Source organism: Eretmochelys imbricata, chromosome 16, assembly GCF_965152235.1.
Source record: "Eretmochelys imbricata isolate rEreImb1 chromosome 16, rEreImb1.hap1, whole genome shotgun sequence".
NCBI classification, from domain to species: domain Eukaryota; kingdom Metazoa; phylum Chordata; order Testudines; family Cheloniidae; genus Eretmochelys; species Eretmochelys imbricata.
This window is the reverse complement of record NC_135587.1, coordinates 18,098,669-18,122,331: the sequence shown is the minus strand read 5'-3', so window position 1 is coordinate 18,122,331 and position 23,663 is coordinate 18,098,669. Positions and strand designations below refer to the sequence as shown.

The following is a 23,663-nucleotide window of genomic DNA, read 5'->3' as shown; positions in this document are numbered from 1 at the left end:
GATTTTACAGATGGGGAAACTGAGGCACAGTGGGGCAGTGATTTGCCCAAGGTCACTCAGCAGGCCAATGGTAGAGCCAGGAATAGAATAGAATAGAATAGAACCTAGGTTTCTTGAGTCCCAGGCCTGTGGTCTGTGCACTAGGCTGTACTGCCTCTGAATGCAGCTGAAGTTCTTCTAACTCTCTCTTTCAAGGGTTATTGAAGGGCAGTTCTTGAACCTGACTCACTTGCAGTCAGGCTGGTGCAGGCTGGATCAAAATAAATGGCCGGCTACAGCAGTGAATGATTGACATGCTGACTCACCAGGCCCCGGTGCCTTTCAGGATGTGGCTCCTTAAGGAACAGTAATGCTCCAGTCTCTTGACTTCCTAGTCCCCACTTGAGGCAAAAGATAACTTATATTTTATAAAGGGAAGAAACCAACAGGCTTGGCCACTGCCAAAAATCCTGTTAAAGCTCCTAATATAGAAGGGCCTGGGAAGCGAGATAAGTCCTGTTTTAAAATGACCCAGTAGGGAGCCAAAATCAAGGGGGTAGTGGGTTGTTTTGTTGAAGCCTTTGAAACTCAGAGTGGCATTGACAGAAGTTGGGAATGGATGAATCGCTTTAGAACCAGCCTCAGCCTTCTAGAGGTGTGAAGGGATTGGACAGTGCACGGGGCTGGTAATGGGCTGGAGAGCAGTAGATTATGGAATGGAACAGAGGGGGCTGTGGGAATTTGACCCCAAAGTCTCTTAGTTCCCTGAGAGGAGTGAGGGTATCCTTCCCGCAGAGTAGCATGGCAGATGGTGGCATAGGACACTGGGATGCTACCCACTGTTTCATTAGCAAAGAGTGAAGCAATACAAGTTAAGTTGAACCAATGGAACTTTATTAAACCCTGTGCACTGCTCTGTTCATGTGACTGAGGTGCTTCCAGTCTAAGCAACCCGTTCCATTGATGTCCAGTCGGTCCCCCCAGGAAACATAGGCCCTGAGACTCCAGTTTCACTGATCATGATACATTCGTGGTGCAACACTTCTTTTGCTGATACAATCTGACGCTGCATGGACACGGTGCATGGGCAGAAGCAACCAAGTGTGACTGCACTTTGCCAAAAAAGTTTTATAAGTAGCATTATGCTGGCAGCACTACGCCTGCAGAAATATTGCCAGTAAAACTTTCTAGTGGAGTCTGGACAAGCCCTAGGTCATCAGTTTGAATGCAGCCTAAGAGCCAGAGCATGGCTGGTTCTGATGCAGGGTGAGGGCCTGCAGGTAAGCAAGGCTCTGTCACAATCACAGTCCTTGCAGAAATGTATAAGAACATAAGAATGGCCATACTGGATCAGACCAATGGTCCAGACAGCCCGGTATCCTCTCTTCCAACAGTAGATGTGTCAGAGAGAGTGAACCGAACAAAGTGATCCATCCCCTGTAATCTAGTCCCCCAAAATGGGAGTGCTTCTTCTAGGTGCCTGCCCCAGTGATGTACAGCACCCTGAAGGGGGTGGGGAGGAGTTATAATGGTTCTTTCAGTCCATGGCCTCTCTGCTGAGGCTGCCATCAAAGTGTCCACAATGGTGCTTATCTGTGTGTGGCACATATTACTACTTCTGTTCAACACAAAACCCAAAACCCACTCAGCTCCCTTTACACTGTGCTGGGAATTTAAAATGAGTGGAAATGTAATTGCTTATTGGGCCTTTGGCTTTGCTGGCTATAAATGCCATCTACTCCTAAACTCAGGCTCCTTTATACTGCTGGAGTGTTGTAAAGGGGCCTCAGTGTAAATGGGTATCTGGCCCAATTGCTCAGCTACATATTAAAGCAGCTGGGGGCTTGTTGTTTCTCTCTGATTCCCCTCCCCTATTTTCTTCTTTTATAATCCCCCCTACCTCCCAAGGAAATTATACACAAAACCCCACATTAATGCTGCATTGAAGTCTCAGATTTGATCCACAAAATGTCAGGAAAGCTAATGTCCCAAAACAAATGTTTTCTCAGCCACATTGAATAGGTAGTCTGCTCAATAACTGGCTGGGCTATTTGGTGGAAATCTGAATGTACACTGCTGGCAAGGCTCCTGTTAGAATCTTAACCTTTGCATTTCCTGGAGATTTTATGGTCAAATTTGCAACTTTCCTGTTGCATTTAACATAGTTATTTGCATGGAACAGGTCTGTCTGTTGAGGCCTGGTTGGGCTTGACAGTCTTTTCCTGCCAATCTGTCTGTTGTTCAGATGAAGTGGTTGGAAAGCACGCTCTTTCTCCAGCTCTCTCTTTCATTCAGACGCTCTGATAAGGCATGGGCTGTCCTATCTCACACCAGGAGCTGTTCCTCCTCCCTAACAGGCCCGCTTTGCTGGCTGACAGTTAGCAGCCGGCAGTGCTTGATAAACTTATCAGACAAAAGCTGAGCTCGATGCATGGTCAGCTCCTCCCCAGCCTCAGATTTCCCCACTCCTGCTCTCTCTACGCTTGCTTCTCTTGCTCTCTTGCCCTTCCTGATTGGCAAAGGGAATGCTCCTAGGTCACCAGTTCAAAACCAGTCTCAGGGCCAGAATAGCAAATATTTGCCTTTAAACTGCTCCTTGAAAATTAAATCTTCAGTGAAACCAGACTGTGGCAGGATGATTCTTAGGCTTAATGTCCCCCTAGGTCTCTTTCCTTGGGATGTTCTTCACAGTTGCACCTACCATTCGTGGTCTGGTTTGTTCTTTCTCTTTATTCTTCCTGTCTCTTGGGTATGTTGGGGGGTTATTATAGTGCTGGGGGGTTATTATTTGTGTGTCTGGTTAGGATGATATTCTCTTTCATCCTCTGATAGTTCTGGAATTAGATTGCTTTGCAGAGTTATTTTTCTAATTAACTATTTGTATTCCAATAATGCCTAGAGGGCCCAACTGAGATCAGAGCTTCATCATGTTGGGCGCTGTTTATATAAATAATGAGAGTCAGTCTCTGCCCTGAAGATCTTACAATCTAAGTGGATAGGGCAGACAAAAGGTTGGAGAAAGGAGGTATTCTCTCCATTTTACAGATGGAGAACGGAGGCTCAAGGATTAAGGGACAGGTTTTAAAAAGTGGGTGCTGAGCAGTTATGAAAATGTGAACTAAGTGATTTGCCCAAGGACACAAGAAATCTGTGCCAGATCTCTGGAGCCCCAGTCTGGCCACAAGACCAACCTTTCTGTCTACATTGACTCATGATATGTTAGAGTGCCCTTGTTCAGTAACTCTGCTGCATAGATCTGTGTTGTCTCAGTCCTTCTCTATAGAGTACATTGACTGTCATAGCTATTCTGGTATAATTTAACTATTGCACAATAATGCTCCCTTGTGGACTCTATTCCAGAATAAAAGTAATTTTTATCCCAGAATGGTTACTCCACAGTGTGAATGGAGTAATTCTTTCTGAATCAAAGACACTTTTAGTTTGGAATAGAGTATCCATATGTGGATCTATTCTGGAATAGCTAAATTATACCTGAATAGCTTTTCTGGAATAGTTTATTCACAGATATGCCGGTCAACTTCCCCCCTGTAGACAAGGCCTTAATAATAGGAAAGAATCTTTATTAGACTAACGGGGAACATGTTTCTGCAGCTGTATTGTGAGACTGACTAATGTCCTGCGGCTTCCATTTATGTCCTCTGTTTAGAGTGTAGAGCGGTGACATGCTGATCCCCTTGAGCTGAGAGAAGCTCCCAAGGGATGCAGCACTTGCAGAGAGGTGGGGATTTGGGCTGGGAAATGGGCTTATTTGTTTTCCCTTTCAGTGAAAACACTTCCTCATAACCACAGCTCAGGAGGGAGGCAACAGCACTTGGCAAACAAACTCCTCTGAAAGCTGCACTTGCTGTACATGCTTAGGCTGTTTCTGAAGAGTGTGTGGCTTGCTTCTGCCCTGCCCTGGCCTAGAAGCAGCCATTTTGCTTAGTGAGTGTCCGCTACTCACAGACCTCACCTGCACTAGGAGAACAGAAGGGTTCTTCCCTGGTGCTAGCTAACATGTGGTAACCAATACGAGGTAAAATCCTAGTAGAGATAAGGCATCTTGTAGTTTTCACCTGAGTCAGCATAAGTCAGGTTAAAGACTAGGGGCGGCTTTTTTACACTTAAAACGCTGCATCGGTACAGCTGCACTGCTGTAGCACTTAAGTGAAGATGCTCCTATGCTGACGGGAAAGCTTCTCTCGTCAGCGTAGTTAATCCACCTCTGCGAGAGGCGGTAGCTATGTCGACCAGAGAAGCTCTCCCCTTAGCACAGCACTGTCTACATGGGGGGGTTAGGTCAGAATAACTACCTTGCTCAGGGGGTGTGGATTTTCACACCCCTGAGGGGACGTAGTTACACCAATATAGGTCTGTAATGTAGACCGGGCCTAGGCCTCCCCATAGTCTTTCAAGAGGCTCTGATTCAGGAGAGGACTTAAGGGAGTCTGTTTCTATTCATAGCAACGCTAATCTGCTGTCCTGAACAGAGGTGCTTTCCTGAAACTGGCACAGATTTTGGTTCCCATCAACACCCTCCAACCTCACTTACTAAAGCTTTTTTTCTTGCTGGCACTCCCCTGGGAAAGCATTCCCCTCTCCTTTCCCTCCTCCCAGCTCTTCCCAGTTTTGATCATTCCGGGGCCAGGTTATGTCCAGACAGATCCATGATCAATAGCATGCAGCTGGGCTGGAGCCCTCTATGGCTGAAGGCTGATGGGAGCAACTCATTCCCCTCCCCCACCTTTTGGCAGCTGCCCGGAGGGATCGCTTTGCATGGCCCTCATTTGCTAAACAAAACAGTCCAAATACCAGGATTTCTTCCTCCAATAAAGGAACGAAGGTGTTGGGGGAGAGACATGGGAGGGGGGAAGGGAGGGCTCAGCGAGGAGCAAAAACAGTCAGCTCTTTCTTCAGCCACAAAGATTAGTTGAGATTTTTTGTTATGTTATCTGGTTTCTTGATTGACTGACCAAAATGTTCTGATGCTGGGATAGACGGTGGGAAGGGGGCTATGTTCAGAGCAGTCAAAATTGGGAAGGATTTGTATGTTTGGGGAACAAGGGGGCAGGTGTGTCCGAATCTGATGACACCAGTGGCCTGATCCTGTAGGGTACTGAGCACCACCAACTACCAGCTAAGTAAGCTGAGCAGCTCCCAGGTTTGGATGAAGCATGAGCCAAAGGGAAGCCCTTTACAGCAAAGCCTAGCCCATAGGCTAACTGACTTCTCGAAAGAGGCTGTACGCTGCCTAAAGGCCTCCTCCCTATCTTGTGCCCATGATCTGTTCTCTGCTGACAGGTCTCCTTCCAGAATTCTGACCTGAAGGCTCTTCCACCAGCCCTGTGCAGTGTGGTGTGTCTGTAGGCACAACTGCTTCCTCCTTCCCTCCCTCCTTCACATGAATTTCAACAGTTTTAGGTGATGCAGATTAAAGTGTGGAATTGTGCAAAGGAGAATCACTTAGCTCCATAGTGTTGCAGCTGTGGGCCTTTTGCTTTTCTTCCTCCTTTCCCTTTCCCTTTCAGAAAACCAGGGAAATGAAATGCAAAAAGCTCTGTTGGGGCAATGTTAGAGTGCACTGACGTAGTCAGCTCAGGTGTGTGGGAAGTGTGTCAGTGCAGAGTGCTGTAACAGGGCTCCCACTGGACAAAGGAGCCTTTTGTGTTGCAAAGACGAGGACAACAGAACTGTGATTTCTGAACAAGCGGTGTAACATGAAAGGGTGCTTAGGGCTATGCCCCACACTCATGTCGTGGGTGTGCTGTGAAGCCCAGTAGGTTGGCCTGAAATGCACTGTTGTGCTTAGAACATTGTTACTTCATTGTGGCTGTGACTCAGGTTTCCCCACCCCTATCCTCCTGGTCTCATAACCCCATGCAGTTTGGAGTCCTGGTTGGGTAACTGGATCCCTTCCTCAAGAGGAGCCATGTTATGAGATAAGAGCAACTTACATGTTGACCCCAGTCTGGGGCCTCTCAGGCCCCTTCTCACAGAGATAAGCCTAGATTCTCAAGGATCTTGTGAGGAAAGACCTGCAGGGCTCTGCCCAGTTTCCTCCTGGCCTGTGATTAAGCTCTCCCCTCAAACTCCACATACCTATGAAACCCCCTTGGCCACCACCCAAGAACAAAAGCTGTAGGGAAGGGTAGAAGCCAAGAGCACAACACACAAAGCGTGGATGGAAACCAGTTGGAAAAGGTCCCCTGCACCCATTGCATGGAATGGAGGCTGAGCAGAAATCAGGGAATGCAGGATGCAGAGGAAATGACCAGTGTCTCTAGAGCTATCCATTGTTTGGCAGCAGGGAGCAGTGCCTGGCCCTACCCCAGGTATACTGTTACCCTACGTGAAGAATAGCTGTGGTATCTCAGCCTCCAACCCAATAAGTTCTATCCCTTCCCCCTTTCCCAGGTCACCTTCCATTTCTTCCCTTCCCCTTCTGCCAGCTGGCCTCATTCCACCACCCATGCTCCTAGAGATGTGCTCTGAGAGACTTCTGGGCACGGGGAGGCTTCTAGGTCAGGCAGACCCTTCTCCTGTTGCATTTGATCTGCAGATGAGCTCTCAGTGCATGGCATCTTCTGGCCACATTGCGGCTTTCAGTAGTGGAACGCCTGAGTATCATAGTACCCCTAAAATGTGTTTCTCTAGAGGCTGCCTGTCCAGCCTGTGTCTAAAGTCAGCCTTGCATGACATGAGACTCCAAGATATACAGGGCTCATGTGATCACATAATTAGCATAAATGTAGGGCTGCCATTGCTTACTCCAGTCTAACAACTCTTCAGTTATCCAGTCAGCTGAGTGATACCAGGGCTGATACCAAGGCAAAATAAATGACTGAAGCGGGTGAGTGGCTTTGGTTCGAAGGAAAGAAGTTGGCTGCGGAGGCAGGGATTCAGGAGAGGAGATATCAGCCCCCTCCCCCAAGCAGCGACTCTGCCATCCCATGGAAATCAGTGATAACAATGGAAATGTCCCAGACACAGCAGCTGTTGTTTGCTAGTGCTTGGAAGAACCAGCTGTCTGATTTGTTTTTATGAGTGGTTTTACAGGTTCTCTTGGTGTAGCTTCTATTCAGGCCACGCCAGCACTGCAGTGACCAGCTCTGCCCCTAACTTAGTCCCAAACACCTGCTGCCACAGAGCATAAGGGCGGGAGGTTGGGAGTGGGAAGCAGTCGAGAGGTTCAGATACCTGGGAACTCCTTAAATATTTTTTTTATAGATTTTAGGGGTGCAAAATAAACAAACAAATCGCAATCAACATTTGGATTCTTGGCAGCACTTCTAGTAATCTTACAATGACTTTTTACCCTGCGGAGGGGTTGCACGTGCTGTGTGTCCCCGTGTATGTGTGAGTGTGTGTGTGCTTGCTGTCCCATTCGTAATCCTGAGAGTGATTCCTCAGTCCCATTTCCCCCCACTTGTTGATACCCAACCCATGAAGCCCTGCCATTGACCACGATCCTAACATTGGCTGTGTTCTATTAAAAGAGCTGACCAAATGGGAGCTGACTATAAGTCTCTCTCAGTGTATTACCTGCTGATGGTAACTGTACTCTGCCTATATGGGGCTCTCTGTATGTATCACGCTGTGAACAGGACCAAAACCTGATCCAAGATTTCTTTGCTGGTCTGAGTGTAGGCTCTGAGTAGAGGATGCTCTGTAGCAACTGAGTGTGCCTTAGCCACTAGGTTATGCTGGCATTTCCCCCCAAGTGGCACTTTAGTTCATGGCGTGGACTAGGCCCCTGTGATATGTAAAGAGAGAGATTCGTAAATCAGACAGATTGCTGCAAATCCAGTGCTGGGCATGGCCAAAGCCTTTCTTGAAATTTGTGTCTTTAGTCCACATAGTGTTGTGATAGTCTTCCTCCCCCGGGTGCTGAGAAGAAACATAGCGTTTATCTGGGAAATCTAACAGGCCCGTACAGGTTGTTACAGTCTGGTGTATTACAGTAAAAATATACATTACAAGAAGTATAAATACATATGTAAATGTACAAGCAAAGGAGGGGAGAGTGTTTTGAGTGGCCAGATTGCATATTAGTGGAAAGTAGCCTAGACACAGCACAAACACTGAGGCTTTTATGCTTCACATCCTCGGCCAGAGCCATTGGGGTTACTTTGGATTTACCCTGGGGTAACTGCGAGCAGGATTTGGCCCCTTTCCTCCTGCCAGTAAATGAATTCTCCACTTGCATCATGTCTTTCCTGTCTGTAGGAGAGTCACTGCAGGGCTTTTTGTTTCCTTCATCAGTGCTAGGGTAAGGAGAGGGGCAAAGGAACCGACGCTGCATCCCAGCCTCAAGCTAAACACAGCGATGTCACTGTTTGACACAGTGTCCCAGGCTGACTTGGTTGGGGCTGCATTGCCCCTCTCATTTAAAGGCACGTCTCTCCCTAACACAGCACTTTGCCCTTCTCTAGTGTCTTCCAGCTGAGGGTCTCAAAGCACTTGACAAGTCTGGATACATTAATATTTATCGTCTCCATTTTACAGATGGAGAAGCTGAGTCAGAAAGAGGGGAAGCGCCCTGCCTGAGGTCACATAGTGCGGTTGTAGCAGAGCCAAGGAAAGAACCCATGGCTCTTGTTCTCAGCCCTGTGCTTTAACCGCTAGACCAGAGAGAGAAGGAAATCCTGCTACTTTGCCTTGCTAATACTTGTGGGGTACTCACATACTAATGGGATGGGTGCAAGATGGATAGATCAGCTTCTTCTTTTATAAGAGTGACCAGGAAACAAAATTCCCCATGGTCCTGAATTCCGAGTAGCTCAGAAGTCCATGTAGGTAGCCAGGTGGTACTAATATGGGCATGCAGCGTCTGATTTTTAGTTTCCTCCCCCCCAACTCTATTGTAAGATAAACATGCAGTGCTACATATTTTTCACCCGATAACAAAAAGACTCCTGTTGAAAGAATGTGAATCTAGGTGTATGTGCCCCACATTTATGCCCTCTGTGGGAACCCTGTTTTAGCTGAGCGGAGCTCATTGAATGCAAATTATTTGCATGCCCAGGCCTTATCTTCCTAACCATCAAAGTAAAGCGTGGTTAGGGAGCCCGCCTGGCACAGATTGCTAGTCAGTTGGTGTCATCAACCCAGGAGTCCCTCTGTGTTGCCAGTGGATGAGATGAGCCAGATCCGGCACTCAGTGTAAATCCAGAGTAATGATGACTCCAGGGGATTTACAGCCGAGTAACTGAGATCAGAGCCTAGCCCAATGCCTATGACAAAACTAGACAGTGAGTGCTCCTGGCGGTGCCATTCTTGGTCACGCACAGGGGGATGCGGGGTAACACCAGGGAGGATGACGTTGCTGTGCCAGTCCCACAGGGAATCTGGGCAGAGATAAGCATTAACAAGGTGGGTGCCCCAAGCCAAGCAGAGGGAGAGACGAGGCCAGAATACTGGTGGGATTCCATGTGGCTGGGAGTGGGGCTCCAGGACAGAGCTCGGGGCGCGCTCTCACTTCAAGCTGTGCTGGGTCTCCCTGTGCCGCCGCAGGTCCACCTTGCGCTGGAAGCCCTTGGCACAGAGCTCACAGCTGAAGGGCTTGAAGCCGGTGTGCTTGCGGCTGTGGGTGATGAGATTGGAGCTCTGGCTGAAGGCTTTGCCGCACACTTGGCACTTGTGGGGCTTCTCCCCTATGGGACAGAAACAAACCATCACGGATCCAAACTGAGGTGGCTGTTTGTGCTGGGCCGATGGGCGTGGGCAGTGCGGGTCTGTTCGCCACACACTGCCCTGCTGATGTGCCGCCACGCGGCCCTGTAGGGCTGAGAGGGGAGCTCGGCCTGCAGAGCCCATTCAGTCCCTGGTCTCTCTGCCGCGGCTGCTCAGTCAGTGCCCCCTCTGCTCTTTTTCACCCTCTTTTTGTCACTTTTTTCTCGTCCCCCGTCTCTGATCCCTGCACCTCTTCCCCAACTCTCCCAAGCAGAACACAAACTCAAACCCCCTACACTAGGGAAAATGGGCTCATCCCTCCCGCCTGGCATTATGGACTGGGTCCCAAGGGGGAACATTCAACCCCTGCAGGGGGCCAGTGGGACTTCATTGGTGCCGAGCCCTTGTGCTGCCCCCTCCGCCTCCCCCCCCACCCCCACCCGCACAGGTGTGAATGCATCTATCATACCCTCTGGCATACATGCAAAATTAAAAACACATATGCTGAGCCCACAATTGGACTCACCATCAGCATCTTTCTGTACATCATCTCAGTGCATATGCACAAGTGTGTGCGTGAACACCGGGCTCACGTGTCTGTGTACATGTGTGCACCGGTGTGTGCATGAATGTTGTGGGCTCAGGTGCGCATGTACAGGTGTGCAGGTTAGTGTTGTCAGCTCAGGTGCATGTATGCACGTATAAGTGTGACTGGTGTGTGTGTGCGTGTATCTGTATGCGTGACTGCTGTGGGCTCAGGTGTGTGTGTTTCATGTCAGAAAGGTTTCTCACCGGTATGAATGTAGGTGTGTTTCTTCATGTCCGATTTCTGGTGGAAGCGCTTGCCGCAGTACTGGCAGGGATAGGGCCGCGTGTCTGAATGGATCAGGAGGTGGGTGGACAACGTGGACGAGCGTTTAAAAGTCTTTCCACACATCTTACACTCAAAGCTTCTCTCCTGTTGGGGGAAATGAAATGTTGGGGATCAGATTTGTCATTCACAGGTGAAGTGATGGAGCCCAAAGCTAGCAGAAAACTAGGCAGGCTAGCAAGTTAGACAAGACAAATCAGGTAATCCTCTCCTAGGAATACTATTATTATTATTCATTTGTATTGCAGTAGCACACAGCAGCGACTAGTCATGGACCAGGAGGATCCCATTGTGCTAGGTGCTGTCCAAACACAGGATAAAAAAGTCTCTATCTCAAAGAGCTTAAAGGAGTCTGAGTCACTAGATTGTGTCATGCAGGAGGAGTGTATCACAGGAGGAAACTATTGCAAATGAACTGCTGACATGTGCAGGGAATTACCAAGGAGAACATTGAGATTTGTGAGAACAGAGAGCCAAGAATGAGGTCCATTGTCCTCAGTCCTCCTGACTGTTGTGGATGTGTAAATGTTTTTGGCACTGGTGTTGCTCTGTTGGTGTGTCTGCAGGAAGGCTGTTGTGTTTACCTGCTGGGGATTCCCCCTTTGTTATAGCAGATGGCTGCCAGCCAAATTCCTGTATCCAAATACTCTCAAACTCTGGGGAGGCTTAGACCTGAATGTCATGGTGCGCCTGTCTTGCTGCAGTGGACCGAACCAAAACCCTGGTTATCCAGACAACCCCTTAACTCTTAGGACATTTGGATCTGGCTCCAGATCTGAATGTTGTGGCCAGGGCTGGCCCACAACATTTTGGCACCTGAGGCGGAAAGCTCAAATGATGCCCCCATGCCCCCTCGCCTGGGCCAAAGCTTTGAAACTCTGGGTCCTAGTGGCGCCCCCCAGTCTGGCACCTGAGGTGGCCTCCTCAGTTTGCCTCATGGTAAGGCCAGCCCTGGTTGTGGCTCAGACTCATCTCTAGTTATGTCTGTTCCCTTCCAAACTCCCTGCTATTTTTCAAGAGGGCCTGCCAATTAAAGTCCAGCAAATCATATCATGTCACGTGAGGTGTGCCACCAAACCTAACAAGGAGGACTCAGCACGAGCAGGGATTTGCCCAGAATCTGCTTCGAGGTATCAGAGGAGCCATTTCGGAATTCAGTGCCACGGGTGACTCTGCAATGCCATCGGCTCCCTGTTGGCGACCAACCTGGGAGTGGACGTTCGTGTGCTGCTCCAGGCTCACAGCGTGTCCAAAGGTTTTGCCGCACACATCACAAGCAAAGGGCCGCATCCCACTGTGAGATCTTCGGACATGGACCTCCAGCCCATGTGGGGTAGAGAATACCTGGAAGAGGAAAGCTGCCAGTGAGGATCCTGGGAGCCAGCCATGTCTCCAACTCTATTTTCCAGTTCCCTCTCTTTGTCTGATGTTTCCCTCCAGCTGCCCATATTAGCTGAGCCCAATCACAGAACTATTTCCCCAGCCAGGAGAGTGAATAGCCAGCTGTCTCCGCTAGTTCTACTTCTGGGCTAGTAAAAATGAGGTGCTCTTATTTACCAGCAGAGAGGGGCTCAAACCAAACCTCTGGGAACACACCCGCTCTTCCCAAACTTTTACGCTGGCTCTGAACGTGGCAGCTAGCCTTACTCTCCCAGTGGGCTAAGCCAAAACTCTAGATCCAAACTTTAGTGATGTTCAGATTCAGATCCATATCCAAACTCTGTGGCTTATGGCAATCTCTGCTCAGCAGAGCCAGGTTCTTGTTTACAGAGACCTTCTGCTATCGACTTGATCGTGGTTGGTAGTGTAGGTGCCAGTGCAGGAGCTATACTTTTGGTGTGGCATGGGTGGGGGAGCACTGAGCACCAAGTACATGTTGCCTGCATAGGCTCCCGGTGCCCTTGGCCGTATCGGACCCATGGTATCCATCCTCCAGCTGGGTCCCTTGTACCTTAAATCAAGCCTGTGGGACACTGGTGTATGTATGTGATGAAAATCATCCCAGGCTCCTCCCCAGCCCTATGGCTTTAGTTGGTGATGCACCTTGTTGCACTTCACACAGTGGTATGTCTCCATGTCCGGTGAGTAACGCATGCTGTAATCAATAGGCGGCTCAGAGCTCGGCAGGAGGTGGCTGCCATACAGACTAACTGAGCGCTCCAGGAGGGCTGACTGCATGCTGGAAGACATCTGCCTGTAGCTGTATGGAGAATGGAAGGCATCCCAAGAGAATCTGGGCTTGTAGAAGGTGGGGGTGCTTGTGGAATTGCTGCAGCCCTTCACTTGCAGAGCTGGGACGGATGTCTCTGAGGTGGCAAAGGAGAAGGAGAACAGATTGGCAGGCTTTCTGCTTTGCCTGGGTACTCATGCAAATGTTCCCAGACCTGCTCAGCAAAGTCATTTTATTACTGCTTAATATCTTTAATGAGAATACAAGACTCAGGAAAGCTACAGGGAAAGATTAGTAACCAGTGCGCTTCAATTCAAACGCTGATCTCATCTACAGATGGGCCTAAGCCACAGCATTCAGATCAGGATACAGTCCCTTTCATGGATGCCCAGACCAGGCCAGGGCTTTGGGAGAGCCTGTGTAATGAGACTAGTGCAGTCTGGGAGCTCGAGCCTCAGAGAGACCTGCAGGATACGGCTGTGCCTCAGTAATAAGTCCCCTTTGCATTCATTACTGTCTCTTCTCTCTTATGCAGGAAACGACAGAACGAGCTCACCGTTAGGGGGGTTTGACATGTTTCTAATCTCAGTCTGAAATGTATGGCCGTGCTGTCTGGCATGAAACATATCTATCCCAGAAGCACAGAGGGAAATGCTGCCCATGGGAAACACAGAAAAGCCTTCTCATAACGCTGGTAGGTGGGCAGAGCTGTCTTAATTCTGCTGTATGTGGTCTAGGAGCCACCCTAGACACAAATCTGTCCCAGCGTATGGTGGCTGGATTAGCTTCATGTTGCTGATATTCCAGGCAGGGCAGTTAGTACTTCCCAGCAGCTCAGCTTGTACTTCCTAGTTTGGTGCAGTGCCTGTCAATGGCCTGCTACATACAAGCAGACTGGGCAACCTACCGCAGACCGAGAACAGAGGGGTTAAGGTACTAGTGGAGACTGTCATCAGGTGGTGCTGTAAGAATGTGGTGGTATGGACGTGTGTGCACATGTGGGGCCATATGCAACCGTGACAGTAACAACCCCAGTCTATCTCTCAATCACCAACATCTCTAAGGTGCCCATACTATAGTAACCATACGCCAAGCTCATCAGATTTAAAGGCCACCAGGGCCTATGAGGTAGGGAAGAGATGCTTCCAGCACTCATGTTATCTTGGTGGATATGAGACTTCCCTTTAACACGGGGCTAGTGGTGCCGGTGCCGATGGGCCGTGACATTCCTACATTCAGATGTTGGCTGTGAAGGTGAGCTAGTGGATGAAACCCTCTCAGAATCACTAGGCCTTTAGTTGGTCAATACCTCATATAATCTGGAATAATATCTCTTGATCCCTATTTATTCTGAGGTCCTCGTTACCAAAGCAACAACCATTGTGCAATTCTTAGATTCATGAACCATTCAGGGCCAGGTTTTCAAAAGGGCTCAGCTCTGCCATAAACAGTGTGATCAGAGGTGTCACAATGGGAGTCAGCTGGGCACTGAAGTCTTTTGAAAATCTGGCCCTAATTGTAGGTGCAGAGCATGTGAAAATCAGGCCCTGAGCTCTTTGGAGAGTCTGGCCTTGTATAGCTAACCTTGAGCGGGAGGCCCTGACAATGTCCTGTTCAGATACAGGGCAGGCGCACCTTCTTCCTTCAGTCCAGCACGGTCCTTGTCTTGTTTTGGAACAAGGCATTCTGGGTACTCGCTTTTGAACTCTGCGCTGAAGGTCCTGACTTCTTCTGATGACTTGTCACATGGGGCTGTGATCAGAATGGCATCAGGGTTAGTTTATTCTAGCTGGCAAAATATCAATAATGTAATGAGTTAGCGAGTGTGTATGAATGAGTGTGTCTGTGTATGTGTATGTACTACATTGTCCTCTGGTGGAGGGAATCAGAACTGCTTAACTGTGTGTCATAAGCCCTGTGGTGCTAATGGAGATTATTCTTAGCTCCAGAATCAGGGCCTGTGCATGCTGGAGAAGAAGAATCTGAATTCTATCGTTGCCTTGACGGCTCAAGTGGCAAACCATGGACTGGGAAGAGGGAAGCAGGGAGGAAGGAGTGGGGCATTTGGTATGCAGCAGGCTGACAGCCATGAAATCCTAAGTGTCCAGGGGTTTGTTACAGTAAGTTGCACATATATAACACCTTTCATCCAGGTGCTTAACAATCATTAACAAATTCAGCCTCACCGCCCTTCCTGCAGAGCATTCAGGATTATTATTCCCAAATCTAGACAGATAAACTGAGATTAAAGGGCTTGTCACATTGTGGCAGAGCTGGAAACAGAGCCCAGAAGTCTCCTCCCTACCCCAGCGTTCAATGACCCTCACATTTCTCTACACCTGGCCAGGCCATCTCTAAAACAGACCCACCACCTTTTGCTGGTTGGCAATAGGAGATGGAATGGGCCTGTTCCAAGTGTCTGAATTGGTCTGAGGCCAAGTACTGGTTTCACCTCTCTCCTTGCTCAGCAATGGGTTGACCTTGGAAATGGGAGGAGTTGGGCTATCTGAAAAGGGAGAGTGTCGTAGATTTCAGAAGAGGCTGGGGTTTCTTGAGGGTAATAGAGATCAGAGAAAGGGCCGGACCCTTCCTTGATACTGAACTGGACAATACGACTCTCCAAAGGATGGGGATTTACCATGCTGTCTCTTTACTTCTTCCCATGAGGGTATGGCAGGGCTAGGCTCTAGTTTCACAGATGGGGCCAAAACAAACTGTAAATTGAGCCTGAATTTGAATAAAGTAAATTTGAATGGTGCCTGAGGGGTGCAGATAACTGCCCCATCTGTCCTGCTCCAGTGACAGCTGTGGGAGAATGCATGGGAGGGGAGAGGGGTTGGTAGGGGCGGGAAATCCATCCACAAAAGAAGGCTGGTTTAAGTTCAGGCAACACACATCAGCTTGCCCCTCAAGTTCCTCACTGTGAAATAGTCAGGGGGCAATTCCTTCCACGTTCGTGACTACGCTGGTATCCTGTCACCCCTCCATCCTGCTGTGAAATTCCTTGCAACTCACCGGCGGTTGGTATTGCACAGACAGTGGGGTATAGACACAGGTTACGCTGCAGCTGGGGTGTGATCTGCAGCTCAGGTAGACATATCTGTGCTCACTGCACCCTAGCTTAGAAGTGAGGATGCTGTGGTGCAGGCTTCAGCACCACCTGTGCAAGCTAGTGTGTACCTCGATGTGTACCTAGCCCCCATGGAAGCCCAGGCCATAGGGACCTTGCTTCTGTTTTTAGTGAGCTAGCTAGTGCAGGTATATCTACACAAGCTGCCATTCACTTGCGCAGTTGCAGCATAGACATACCCATAGCGACAGTGTACGGATGGGGCCTAGGCAAAGAGTGTATGTGTGGCAGATAGGTATACAGGCAGCATAGTTAGGCACCCGTGAAAATTCATCCACCAACTCCAAGCATTTCTGATCGCTAGTGGATGTTTGCTGGAGTCAGCTGCTGTGGCTGAACATAAGTGCAGCGAGATCCACACAGGTTTCGCTGCATGTCCTAAACCTGCCCTCTGGGGGGAACATGGGAATAAATATTTATATTTAAAATGAAAGAAAGCAGAAGAAGGGAGGGTTTTTTGCAGTGATTTCCATGCAAGCAAGGCAGGGATCTGGGAATCAATAGAAACACATTTATTCAAGCTTTTAAATTCACAGGTGCGAGCAAAGCCCTCCAGTATAGTATGGTATCTCTGTGCTGCCCCTGGAATCGCTAAACCATCAAGTCAAAGGGGAGACACAAACAGAGGCCAAATGCAGTTTCTGAAGAAAAGGTGCAATTCCATTGACTTCAACAGGGTTGCACCTGTTTATGCCAGCAGTGGATTTGGTCTAGAAGCAGGGCAAGGGAGAAAGCACGTAGAGGGGAAGCCACTGTCTGTGTATTGGGGCCCTTCACTCACTGTTTAATCAGTTCATACTCATGCTTTACTCAAGCTAAACGCCCATTGACTTCAATAGGCAAGTTTCTTAAAGAGGTTCCCAGCTGGTGTCACAGCTCTGTGTTCCAGCATGGCTTTCCAATTGCTGTTTGCTTGGTGTACTTCAGCAAGCCCAGAGGATGCATCTGACTCACCAAGACAGAGCGATGGTATGGGATCCCATGTGGATACAGACAGGTCCTCTTCCACAGAGTGGTGCTGGTGGTAGGTATGGGCCTTCTTACTCTTCACCAAAAAAGAACGTGGCATTTTCCAGGCACTTCCTGGGCAGAAACATTGAAGGATGGGATAAATAATGGTGAGGGACAGAAATGTTTTCTATCACTCTCCACTCCCCTACCCCCTAGCTCCTGGTGCTTTGATGACCAGAAATAAAACCCTTATGTCATGTTTATGAATGAACAACCTATACTGAGACAGAGCATTCAGTTGAAAGATCCTGCTCCCCCTACTCCTAGCCAGTCAAAGAGGAATGGCTGCAGGGAATTAGGAGCTGGGATGGATTCAGCTCCAGGGCAGGAGACTGAAACCCATGGACAGGGCAAGAGGAGCACCATGTCATTGTCAAACACTGTTTGTCAGTGGCTGCAGAGATGACTGCAAATCTCAAAGTGCTTTAATATAAGCCCCCTGCCCTTTGAGGCAAAGAAGTATTGTTATCTTCATTTTACAGAGGGAGAAAATGAGGCACGTTGAGGTTAAATGATTTGCCCAAGGCCACACAGTGAGTCAGTGGCAAAGACAGGAACTGAATGCAGAACTCCTACTCCCCAGCTCTAGCCGCTAGACAATGCTGCATCTCTGATTCTAGTCTTTTGAATGGACAACAAAGTGGGAGAGCTGGCTGGAAAACATCTCTTTGGGCCAGAGGGTGTCTTTCTGTTCTGTATCTCTACAGTGCCTAGCACAGTGGGGTCCTATTCCATGATGGGACTCCTAGGTGCTGCCACTGTACAAATGCTAATGATGATAACAACAAAACAACGTGAAAGACATGCTGAACAACGATAGAGAGGGAGCCTTGATCTGATGTGGGGTTAAACTCTTTAATGCACATGAAATTTCTTTACCAGCGCTGCGAGATGATTTGGCTTTTTATCTGACAAATGACAGTCAAAGCAATGGCATAGCAGAAGTGCTCAGTGGGAAAGGGTTACACGCTGTCTCTGAAACAAACACTATGAGGCTGTTGAAATGCACGAGTTAGAAACAAACATCAAATGCTGGAATTTAATCATATGAAATTCACTTGCAGTGCATCTGTTATCTTTAGTACCCAGGCCTACTCCCTCCCCACTTCCCAAGGGCTAATAACTGGTCTTGTGCTAGAGAACATGGGAAAATGTTCAACGTTAGACACTACAAGGAGATCAGGTGATCTCTTATTTGCATACACATTTGCATTTTTCCCTATACTTGTTCAGTACAGTGGCAGTAAAAGCAAAGCCTGGTATATTTTACCCTGGAAAGTTTGTAGTAAATCCTGGCTCTGTGTTGACAGGGAAGTGTTCCTCTCCCCCTTTCCCTCTCACCCCACCCCCACAAGAGAGGAGTTGAAGCATAATGTACATATTTACTAAAAAAAGAAAAAAGCCTAGCACCTGTAGAGCAAGAATGACCTGAAATGTCTCAGTGAGGCAGGATAGGGCAGCCAGGGAAAGTTGTGAATGGATCATGGAAACACAGCAACTAGAGATGGGAAAGGTCTCTGAGTTCATCTAGTCCATTCTTCAGGGCCCAGTGCAGAAACTGACCTAGAGTATTCGAAATATAATTGTATAGGCTAGTGCTTTGTCCAAGGGACAGGGGAACAGATTTCCAAAAGCATTTAGGTGCCGGAAGGTGCAAATAGGGTGACTAGTGTGATTTACAAAAGTGCCTACGTAGGTTAGGTGCCTATGTCCCATTTAAGTCAATAAGAGTTAGGCACCTAACTAGTTTAGGTGCTTTTGTAAATCACACGTCACCCCATCCTCATCTTTAGGCACCTAAATACCTTTGTAAATCTGTCCCAGGGCTCCTATCACTTAATAACCCATCTATTAGGCCAAATCTTGAACGCCCTAGTCAGATTTTACTCTGAAATAGGCTCACCTGGTTTTCTTCAAATTTTACTAAGAAAATTTCAAGTGACTTGAGATTAACATGTGAAAGTTTGGGTCACAAGGAGAATTTTTTTTTTATGTTAGAAAGTTAGAAGGGGACCAATATAGAGCTGAAAATGGACAGCGTATTTTAACCATCAGTGTTGATTAGCAGGCAATGACTCCATATTACCTAGTTCTATTTACTTTCCCATAACTCCCTATTGAGGCTTCTTTTAAGCACCACAAAGTTACAGGGCCCAGTCCTGCAAGTCAATGTGTGTAGAACTGCCACTGAAGTCAATAGGAGTTTCCCAGGTGGGGTGTTTGCCAGATTGGGCCCACAGTGTTTCATTTAGATACACTGGGCCAAATTCTGCTCTCAGTTCACTAGAATAAATCTGGAATAGCTCCACAGAAATCAATGAAATTACTCCAGATTTACACCAGTATAAATGACACCCAAATTTGGCTCAGTGTCTGTATGGCAGATAATGGCCTGTACCTAGTTTAACAATCTTTTATGCACTACTGAACGTTGCAAAAGGAAGTCCCCCTCCCCCCACGCCACATTACAGAGAAAACAGGAACTGGGAACCCAGAGTGTAGTTAATTAACTGCATCAGATTATATTTGTGATTCACACGACCAAATGTGAGGAAAGCTGGAAGCACAGATTGTGAGAGAAAAATATTATCTCCCCCTGAAACACAGATTATCAGTAGCAAGTGGTCAACTGCTACTAATATCTATCAAGGGAAACCAGCACTACGGACCCCACCTTAAACAGACAACACTTGTATTATTTTATAGGCTTGCCAGCCCTCCAGGATTGTCCTGGAGTCTCCAGGAATCAAAGATTAATTTTTAATTAAAGATTATGTAATGTGATGAAACCTCCAGGAATACATACAACCAAAATTGGCAGCTCTATGTCTTAAGCAACCACTGAGTCTTCCAGCACAGTTTTGTTCAACCTTTAGTTTAAAACCCATCTTTTAGGGAGCTGGTTTTTGCTGGTCTCTTTGGTGACAATCCCTTCCTTGGATGGTGATCATATAAGAAAGGTTTCACTGATTAGCCAAGGATGATTACTCAAAATGTGACTGTTTTGGCTTCTTCTTGGTTCAAAAGAGAATGTAAATTCAATGTCAGACTTATCAGAGTTACTTGTTTACTGCTCAGTTACAGAACACACAACTGGCTACTGTATTTTCCAAGCAGCCAGAGGAAGCCCCAGGGACAGTAGCCAAGTTACAATTCTGGCTTGCAGCATGGAAAAAATATTCCTAGATTTTTAGATCAAAAGTGGCTCGTGATTTAGTGATTTTGGACTTTTTGATTTTTTGGTGCCTAACTTGAGACCCTTTAAAGGTCCTGATTTACAAAGGGTGGATGGTCAGCAATTTCTGAAAATCAGGCCCCGTTAATGCATCTTTGGTACCCCCAAAACTGAGGCACCCAAAGTTACTAGCCCCTTTTGAAAATCTAGGCCAATGTTCACAATAATATCTTATATTTGCAGCACACCTTCCATCCCAAAGGTTCCTAGAGCCTTTAGGACACTTTTGATAGGTGGACAATAGAATTTATAGGGAACATCTAATCAAAAATGTGTAAGATGTACTGCAGTCACATTGTTACACTCAATGTACAAGAACTTCTATTAGAATGTCTTATTTTCAGGGGTTTCTGACTTCTGTTTGAGCTGAGACATGGGGCCTGAGCCTACATTCCTTGTGCATCCCTGACTCGCACTGAAATGAATTGGAGTTTGCAGTGCACAAAAAATGCAGGATCAGGCCCTTTGTTAGTGCTGTAAAGGGTTCTTGTGCCTGTCAGAAGACTGCTGTTATGGAGAGACAAATATGGTCTTCATAGCTTAGACCCTGATCCTGCAAACACTTACTCCCGAGTGAAGCACTTACAGCTGTGAGTAGTCCCATTGACTTCAAGGGGAATACTCACAACAATAAGCAAACATTTGATAGCAGATGTTTTCAGGATTGCACCCTATGGACCTAATCCTGGAAGGCACTCAACACCATCCAGAATCAGGCCTTAAATTTGTTACATATGTTCCATTCTAAGACAGACTTTCATCTCCTTGTAACTCCTGAAATTCAAATCTCTCTATCTCCGAATTTGGAAAGTTAACTCTCAAGATGAAGGAAGCTTTTTTCACTATGTTTGAAGGAAATCCACAACAGACTTTTAGAGTTACAAATAAAATACATTTTCAGATGGGTTGCTCATTGTACAAGTGTTCAGCCCAGGGGAAAATATTTTCTTCTTCCTACAAACTTTAATTGATATTATAGTTTTTTTCCCAGTATTCTGGTGCAAAACAAAACAAAACAAAACTAACAACAAAACCAAACCAAAGCACAAACCTTATAAAAATAAAGAACTCTCTGTTTTACAGAAGATTCTACATTATGAAGAAACCTCACTATCATCCGCATGTATTTTAATTTTTTTGAGTACTGACAAAATAAGAGGTTTTACGGGCTCCTGACACTTTGGATCTTAAGTAGCATTCAAAAAGACTTTCAGTTTTTTAAACCAAAACTTAAACTCACTAGTCCAGCCTTATAAAATTCTACTCACTAGGAATGAGTAATTTGTACTTGTTTTTAGTGGAGAGGTAAACATATAATTAGTTCTTCATTATCATGGTAAGGTTGGGCAAATGGACGTTGTGCCAGGGCTGGCAATTTTTCATAAAAATTTTGCCCATAATGTGGATGGAAATACTCGCCCATCTGGATTAAATACATTTTTTAAAAATAAAGGGATTTAAAAAGTGATTCCAGGATTGTTCATTAGGAGCGGATTCATTGACTTCAATGGGCATTGGATCGGGTGTCAAAGGATAAATAGCTTTGACAAGGTACTGTAAAGCAAATCCTATATTCCTTTAATTTACAGGCTCACCCATTGTGTGGGCTTGTCATTTGTTCACTCTCCCGACCAGTGCATTGAACCGATCTGGCTGTATGTCAGGTGGGAGTTCAAACTTATTCCATATGCTAAAAATTATGCCACATTAATCAACATATTTAAGAGGGGGAAAAACAAGTTAAATCAATTGGTAAACTGGAGCCAACAATACTAAATAATATGGGCCAAATCCTCAACTGTTGTAAACTGACATAGCTTCATTGAAGTGAATGGAGCTTTGTGAATTTACTTAAGCTGAAGATCTGGCCCCATGAAAATATCAATTAAAAGAAAAAATGTAATATGTCCTCATTGCTGAGATACAAAGGGGCACATCTGGAAATGAGTTCTGCTTATAGGTGCTTGTTGTGACCTAGGTGTTTAAGGGCATAGTAATATCTTATCTGTACCTTTTTTGCTGTTATCATTCTCTGCTACTAATTACTTAAGTGCGTGTGCATGTGTTTAACTTAAATAAATGTACAGTTTTTAAAAGGTTTGATCATTTTATCTAAGCACCTTATTATCCTGAAAAAATCCCCAGCACATGTAACTGACTCATGTGGTGGGATACATCTGCAAACACAAGAAAAGAAAAAAGAAAAGCTTATGAAGACACATCATAGGAATGAATTCAACAAAGTCAGTAAACGTGTAAAAAAAAAAAAAAATCACCTGTTTGGGGGGCTGTGGTTTGCAGGAATCAAGCTCAGCCTTGAAATCTCCCCAGACAGACCCCCAGCAAGAGGTCTTCTCTTTCTCTTTTTGTGGCTCTTTCTTCCACTTTTTCACTTGGTAGCTGTCTTCTGAAATAGATACTTCTCCTTTTTTCTTTCTGTTTTTTGCCCCTGTTCCCCTCCCTGATTTTTCAATCAGATTATTTGTGTCAAAATCTGGCGGTGAAGAAACAACCAATGGAGAAGCAGAGCCTGCATAGTATTTGCTTATCAAAACTTTCCAGGACTTTGAAAACTTGAAGAGAATTCATGTTGCTCAACTATGCTCCGTAGAAGCAGTGCCCTTAACACAGTGGGGCTTTCTGCTGGAATAGTCTTTTGTGATACTGACAAAGTGCATGACACAGGGAAATAATGTACCAAACAGACTTTACAAAAAAAGAAACGGCTGTTAAGGAAGCTGTATTTGTACACACATTCATTTACACATCACAGCTCTCAGACATCTCACCACTCTCTCTCATACACACACTCACACACTTCAGACTCATGCACAAAACCATTTAATGCACATACACAAGATTTTTTTTATTTCAAAATGTATCTTTACCTCTGCAGTCTACATGGAAAAAAGGATTAGATACCTCCATCTAATATCTGCAAAAGATGCTTGTTAATGATCTTGTATTTTTGCTAAATGTATGCGTGTAATGTATATACATATTTATTTTTGTTGCATGCATATGTATATGCAACAAAATGTACATTATATGCGTGTAATGTATATACATGCAACAAAAATAAATATGTATATACATTACACGCATACATTTAGCAAAAATACAAGATCATTAACAAGCATCTATATGAATAATTACACATACTTCATTCACGTATGTATTATATAAATATATATTTAGAAAAATGCAAGTTAATTAATAGACCTCTTTCCAATATGCTTTTCCACTCAAGAGTAAAGATAAGAATTTGTACTTCTGTAGCTTCCTTCACCCAAGAATCACAAAGGAATTTACCAATATGAAACAACTGAACATCACAACACCTTTGTGAGGCACTTTGCAAATGGGGAAATCTAGTCACACAGAGGTAAACTGACTTGCCCAAAATCACACAGTGAGTCTGTAGAGAGCTGGGAACAGAATCTGTGAGTTCTGAATACCAGCAACTTGCAATAATCATTAGACAGTGCCCTCACTTGCTGCACTGATAGTAATGTGATCTCCCCAAATGACATGCCAATAAAAACTTGTCCTCCACTTTCTCCTGTTCTCTCTGATCTTCCCTATCAGAGACACA

General features: G+C 46.2%; 1 protein-coding gene across 1 annotated transcript; it reads right to left on the bottom strand.

Annotated features, from left to right (window-relative positions):
• Window positions 1–7,912: 7,912 nt before the first annotated feature.
• GFI1B (growth factor independent 1B transcriptional repressor) lies at window positions 7,913–22,695 on the bottom strand. Its single transcript, XM_077836224.1, has 7 exons — window positions 22,345–22,695; window positions 16,777–16,905; window positions 14,277–14,444; window positions 12,566–12,828; window positions 11,729–11,866; window positions 10,444–10,609; window positions 7,913–9,632 (listed from the first exon to the last, which is right to left on the bottom strand). The coding sequence occupies exons 2-7, from the start codon at window positions 16,889–16,891 to the stop codon at window positions 9,454–9,456; spliced, it is 1,029 nt and encodes a 342-aa protein (XP_077692350.1). The 5' UTR covers window positions 16,892–16,905; window positions 22,345–22,695; the 3' UTR covers window positions 7,913–9,453.
• Between the last annotated feature and the right edge of the window lie 968 nt (window positions 22,696–23,663).

What these genes read in the sequence shown, in the direction of transcription:
- GFI1B (XM_077836224.1), bottom strand. Translation starts at nt 16,891, where the DNA reads ATGCCACGTTCTTTTTTGGTGAAGAGTAAGAAGGCCCATACCTACCAC. An exon ending in ACTGTGTGAAGTGCAACAAG is followed by an intron (nt 11,867 to 12,565) that starts GTGCATCACCAA and finishes TTCCTCTTCCAG; the next exon opens with GTATTCTCTACCCCACATGG. An exon ending in ACACGAACGTCCACTCCCAG is followed by an intron (nt 10,610 to 11,728) that starts GTTGGTCGCCAA and finishes TTCCCCCAACAG; the next exon opens with GAGAGAAGCTTTGAGTGTAA.